A 6,000-nucleotide genomic window follows, 5' to 3' on the forward strand; every position below is an offset into this window, starting at 1 on the left:
AAGTAGCAGTATACTACAGATTAGGTGAAGTACAGCCGAACTAAATGCCAATTACCCAAACTCATCGCCAGGTTCCAGGCAAAATCCCAATGTAATGTATATTGTATAAAGGCTCAAACTACTGATAGCTCGAACAAATTTTGCTGGTCCTGTCAAGTTCGAACGAACAAAGTTTGACTGTATAATAGCCGATACAGATGAATGTTCACATTTTTTTTTGGTAACAATATGTTTTGCAAGATGCACTCTGTGCTGGAATAGTTTAGTCCAGTCCAATTTCACTTCTTGCTATAGTAAATACCAAATACAGCAGATGTTAGTGCTGATACTTCAGCATTGACAATGTTTGTGTTTTGAACAAAAAATTTTCTATTTGCTTCCGCTTTGATTAGTGATAAATATCACATATATTTTATTAGGGCCTCATTTGCCAAGTAGTTAAGTCGCTGATATCGAATCACTTGCCCCTCACCGATAAGGGTTTGAGCCTTACTTGAGACATTGAATTCTTCAAGGAAGCCATCCAGCTGGCTTGCCGAATGTCAGTGGTTCTACCGAGGTGCCCGCTTGTGATGAAATAATGCACAGAAGGGCACTTTGGATCTTCCTCCACCATCAAAGCTAGAAAATTGCCGGTAACATGATTTGACATGTTGAAAGAATGAAGCATTTTTCAGGGTGGACAGTTGAAGGCCTCTGCAGGAACACCGCAGTTGACCCGACCTTTGACCCAGGATGAGCTGGCACGGTTCAAACAACAGCAGCTGACTCAACAGAAGGTGGCTGGAACATCAGTGGCTCAGCTTCATCATCCACAGGTAATGAATGTATATAATTATGTCGGGAAAAGATGTTGAGATGACTGAAATGCTCTGTTTCAAGTTTTGGATACCAGTTCCTGTTTTACAACTGGTTTTAAGACACCTAACACTAAAAAGAAAAGATTGAACACTTCATTTTTAGCAGTTCCAGCATTCATGTGTGCTCAGTTTGTGTTAATGCAGTTTTGATATTGGAAAAGGTTTTTATGCAAGTGAATGATTTAAACAAGGTATGCTGCCCTGTATATAGATGCTTTGTTGTGAAGTGAAGATGCAAAAATGTCTTCTGTATGGTCAGGCTATATTACTGTGAATAAGCTATTGAACTACGGTCTATTCCACCTGTTCATTTGTTGTTCTTTCTTCATAGATACAAAGCACTCAGATAATAGCTGGTACACCTATACAACAAGTGAGTCAGGCTCTGTCGAAGGTGACGGGCCAGCCAGCTACTTTAGTGAAGACAGTGACGGCCCCAGCTGGCAGTGTGACAATACCAGTCAGTAATGTGAGCATCAACGTCAGTATGCCACAGAAAGGCGGCGTAGGTAAGTTGGCCTCGTATTCATGCTTTTACCAAAATACACCTTTCCACATAGATACAAGAATTTGATTGAAATTGGTTGCAACGCAAGTGCCTTAAGCAAAACTACAGAGTAAAACTTGAAATTTTGTTAATGTGAGTGAAAAGGTAAGCTTTCTTAGTAAAGAAAGCAATATGAAAAATGTTACGGAATAGATCTTGTTCAATCATCAAAGGTCATTTGAATTTTACTGACTGTTCTTTAGGTCATAACATGTTTGTTTCAGTAAATATTGCCATAACTACTCTACTTTTTAAGAAAATATAACATTAACTTTCATCTTGTTTACTGTTTCAGCTAAAGTGAGTCAGATCAATCCACAACAGATGCATCTTCTACAACAGAGGAAACAGATACCTGTCCAGAAAAGTAAGTGTACATTGAGGAGACGGCAGCCAGCTTTAAGGTCTTAGAAAGTCTGAAATGTCGATGTCATTTATAGTGCAAGCATAGTCCTGTTGCCACATAAATGACCCAATTAAGTTCATACTCACTCGACAAACCTTGTGACCTGACCTGGAAACTGACCTTTATATAGATGACCTCTACCTTCATCAGTCGGTACAAACCAGATTTCCTACAGTCCACATTAATGACCCGATTTGGTTCATACAACAGTCCTACATCTTCATTGTTGGGTTTAACGTCGACACAATTTTAGGTCATATGGCGACTTTCCAGCTTTGATGGTGGAGGAAGACCCCAGGTGCCCCTCCTTGCATTATTTCATCACAAGCGGGCACCTGAGTAGAACCACTTTCAGTCCTACAGCCCACATAGATGACCAAATTTAGTTCATACTCTTGCTCAACAAGCATTGTGGCATGACCTATAAACTTAACTATACATAGATGACTTGACCTTTATAATTATGATCTTCACCTTTAAACTTGAGACTTCAAAAAAAAAATTTTGGGCAAAACATGGCCCTAGGTCGCTCACCTAATGAAAAACAAAACCATACCAGATGTGAAAACAATGTTTTTGTCCTAAGTTGAGATTTATGGAAAACAAATATTCTGACACAATAACATCAATCAAAACAAAAAGGACCAACACAATTGGTCACCTTACCATAAAAAAGCATATTCTTAAATATTTTACCCTGTTTTAATTGACCCTAGGGTTTCGACCCCCAGATGTTCAAACCGACCAGATTTTAACAGGCAAGTCATTCCGACCAAAGTTCATAAATCAATTGAAAAATACAGCACTCCTATCACCATACACCCACGCATTACCATGAATATGACCAAGGACCCCTAGTTTTTGACCTCCCCGAACAGACACCCCCGATTCAAAATTGCAACCTAGGGGTTTCAATTAAGGGCCCCAATCATCCTGCCAAATAATTCAATGAAAACTAAGTGAAAAGAACAGTTCTCTTATGCATACACAAGATTTTCTTAATTTGACCTAGTGACCTAGTTTTTGACCTCAATAACCCATTTCAAATTCGACCAGATTTCTCAAAGGGATCACTCGACCAAATTTTATGAAGATCAAAGAAAAATACATCCTTAATTTCATACACAAGGTTTTTTTTTCGATTTGACCTGTGACCCAGTTTTTTTTACCCCAATACCCTTTTTTGAAATCGGCCTAGATTTTACAGTAATCATTCTGGCTAAAATTTTATGAAGACTTGAAAAATACAGCCCTAACGATACACAAGGGTTTTTCCTTGATTTACCTAGTGACCTATTTTTGAACCCCCAAAGACCCATTTTTTTAACCGGGCCTAGATTTTTTCAAAGGGAATCATTCTGACCAAAATTCATGAAGACAATTTTAAAAATACCGCCTCTATCGCATACACAAGGTTTTTCTTCGATTTTACCCAGTGACCTAGTTTTTGACCCCAAAGAACCCCTTTTTTGAACCCCTATATTTTTTCAAAGGGAAAACATTCGACCAAAATTCATGAAGATCAATTGAAAAATACAGCCCTATCGCAACACAAGGTTTTTCTTTGATTTGACCTTGACCTATTTTTTACCCAGATGACCCATTTTCGAACTCGGCCTAGATTTTATCAAGGTTATCATTCTGACCAATATCATGAAAATAATTGAAAAAAACACCCCACGCATAACAAGGTTTTTCTTTGATTTTTACCTATGACCAGTTTGACCCCCAGAGACCCTTTTGAAACCCGGCCCAGATTTCACAAAGGGAATCTTTTTGCCCAAAATCAGGGTTCGCCAGGCTGAAAGTACTTAAAATGAAGGCATCTTTAAAAATCCTTTAAAACACAATTTTTTTTGAAAATTGCGAAAAATTGCCCAAAAACCTTGAAAAATACTTGAAAATTTTTATTTTGTCGATGCTAGACAATTAAAAAACTCCCAAAAACCAAAAAAAATCTTTTAGAAAAAAATGGCAAGTTTTGAAAAAAGGGGAGAGCTCGAAAAAGCCGAATAAAAAAGGCGATGTTTGGACGAAAACAAAGTTTGGGTACGAATTTTTCGTACTTTCTGTTAGCGTTGCTCCCCTGACTAAAAGGCGTCAATTTTGTCACGACAGAACGCAATTCTTATCGAAAGGGAAAGTGTGTGCATCTTACGGTACCCCCCCCAAACATTACCCTTCTTTTGCATCATCGAGTGCTAGTATTTCAAAATAGTTAAAAAAAATAAAAGTACTTAAAGCAAAATTTTAAAGGGCAACAAACCCAAAAAAAACCTTTAAAAAAAATCCCAAAGAAAACATTAAAAAATATTTCAAACCTGTTCCAACATAAAAAAGCGAAAAATTTGCTCTTGGTGAAAGAAAAACTGCCCAAAAACGGTATTGGGCCCCTTTAAAAATTACACTGAAAAGATCGGGGACCATTTGTCGCTCTGATGAAAACTTAAATAAAAAGATGCAAGAAAAACAAAGGGCTTCATATTTGGTTTTTGGGGTGCAGAATCACAGCAGTATAAAACGTATTTTGGGTTTTAATAAGTCCTTGAAAAATATAAGACTAGGGAGAAAAGTCCTTGAAAAATCCTTAATTTTACTTGGCCTTTTCTTATGAACCCGAATATTTATGAAGATCAAATTGAAAATACAGCCCTATCGCATAAAAAGTTTTTTTTTGATTTACCAGGACCATTTTGACCCGAGATACCTTTTTTCGAAATCACCTAGATTTCATCAGGTTATCATTCTGCCAATATTCATGAAGATTTAAATTTAAAAAAACAGCCCCTACGCATAACAAGGTTTTTTTTTGATTGACCTAGTGACCTAGTTTTTGACCCGAGATGACCCATTTTCGAACTCGGGCCCAAATTCATCAGGTTACATTTTTGACCAAAAATTCAGAAGATTAATTGAAAAATACAGCCTCTACGCATACACAACTAAATGTTTTACAGACGACAGACGACGGACGACAGGCCGGAAAAAAACGAGCGAAAAAAAAAAAACTCACCTGAGCAAAAATTGCCAGGTTTTAGCTAAAAACAAAATCTTTGTCAAAACTTGGGGTTGAAAAGGGGAGGGGATTGTTGCAAAAAAAAGCCAAAAAAAAGTCCCCCGAGGGTTTGACAGTACAATGGTTTTTTTGTTGTGCCCTCAAGCTTTTTAAAGGTTATATGGTATATGACATAAGGAATTGTTTATCATAGTGACAACAATAAACATCAAAACAAAAAAAAAGCACCCAACACAATGGGCCTAGAAGTCACCATATTACAACAAAGAAGTAAATGTACAGTGGAATATTTATATGTTGATCTGAAAGATTGTACACTTTTTTTAGTTTGGGCAAAGGCCCCACGATTTTAACCGTACAGATTTTCAACACAGGGGCGGGGTTACCGTCCACACTTTTATCCTGGGGAAACAACACACAGGGTGGGACTATTCAGCAATCATACCACACCAACCCCCAAAAATAGCCACAGGACACAGAGCAGGCCACTCCTCAGATGGTTAAAAGTGATTCCACCACAGCAACAGTACAAGCTCCACAGATTCAGCAGACTATACAAGGTGCAACACAGATTGTTGGAAGTTCTGCAACTGTTACCACGGTCCCCGTACCGTCTTCACTGATCTCTTCCTTGCCGCAAGGTCAGTCCTCAATGACTGCCAGTATTGTAAAACCTGGAACTGTAACTGGTGTAGAGGCAGTAACTACTGTTCAGATACATCCAATATCATCTATCACTCAGTCCAAGTTGACCGGAGTTCCACAGAATGTGGTTGTGACGCCTGTCCAGTCCGTTCAGCATGTGACTGTGGCAGCTCAGGGTGGATCACAGCAGGCACACATACCAGCAGGGTCCCAGGTTGTGGTCTCGGCTGCACCCACACCCAGTCAGACCCTACAGGTAACAGTTCCAGCGTCGACACAGGTGCAAGCCCCAGTACAGCATGTAAACGTACAGCAAGCACAGGCAGCTCATGTTACAGTGAGTGGTCAGAGAGGGGCTAGCAGTTCACCAGCTCCACTCACAGTGACTGTGACCCCTAATCCACCTTCTGCATCGGTTACCCAGAGCACACCAGTTACATACACATCTACCCCGCAAGCACAGCCTCAGCCCACAGACCAGGCATCACAACAACAGCAGACTGTTGCCACCATACTGCAAACACAG

The 6,000-nt window shown here is 39.2% G+C and overlaps 1 protein-coding gene across 1 annotated transcript in view; it reads left to right on the forward strand.

Moving 5' to 3' along the window:
* The window catches only part of LOC123533171 (helicase domino-like), a 91,044-nt gene extending 89,211 nt beyond the window's left edge, over window positions 1-1,833 (forward strand). Inside the window, exons 45-47 of the mRNA XM_053520468.1 lie at window positions 678-818; window positions 1,192-1,369; window positions 1,703-1,833. Coding sequence (XP_053376443.1) covers window positions 678-818; window positions 1,192-1,369; window positions 1,703-1,818 — 435 coding nt within the window. The 3' untranslated portion in view covers window positions 1,819-1,833. The remainder of the gene's footprint in view (window positions 1-677; window positions 819-1,191; window positions 1,370-1,702) is intronic.
* Window positions 1,834-6,000: the final 4,167 nt, after the last annotated feature.

This window comes from Mercenaria mercenaria, chromosome 12 (genome assembly GCF_021730395.1).
Source record: "Mercenaria mercenaria strain notata chromosome 12, MADL_Memer_1, whole genome shotgun sequence".
Lineage (NCBI taxonomy): Eukaryota > Metazoa > Mollusca > Bivalvia > Venerida > Veneridae > Mercenaria > Mercenaria mercenaria.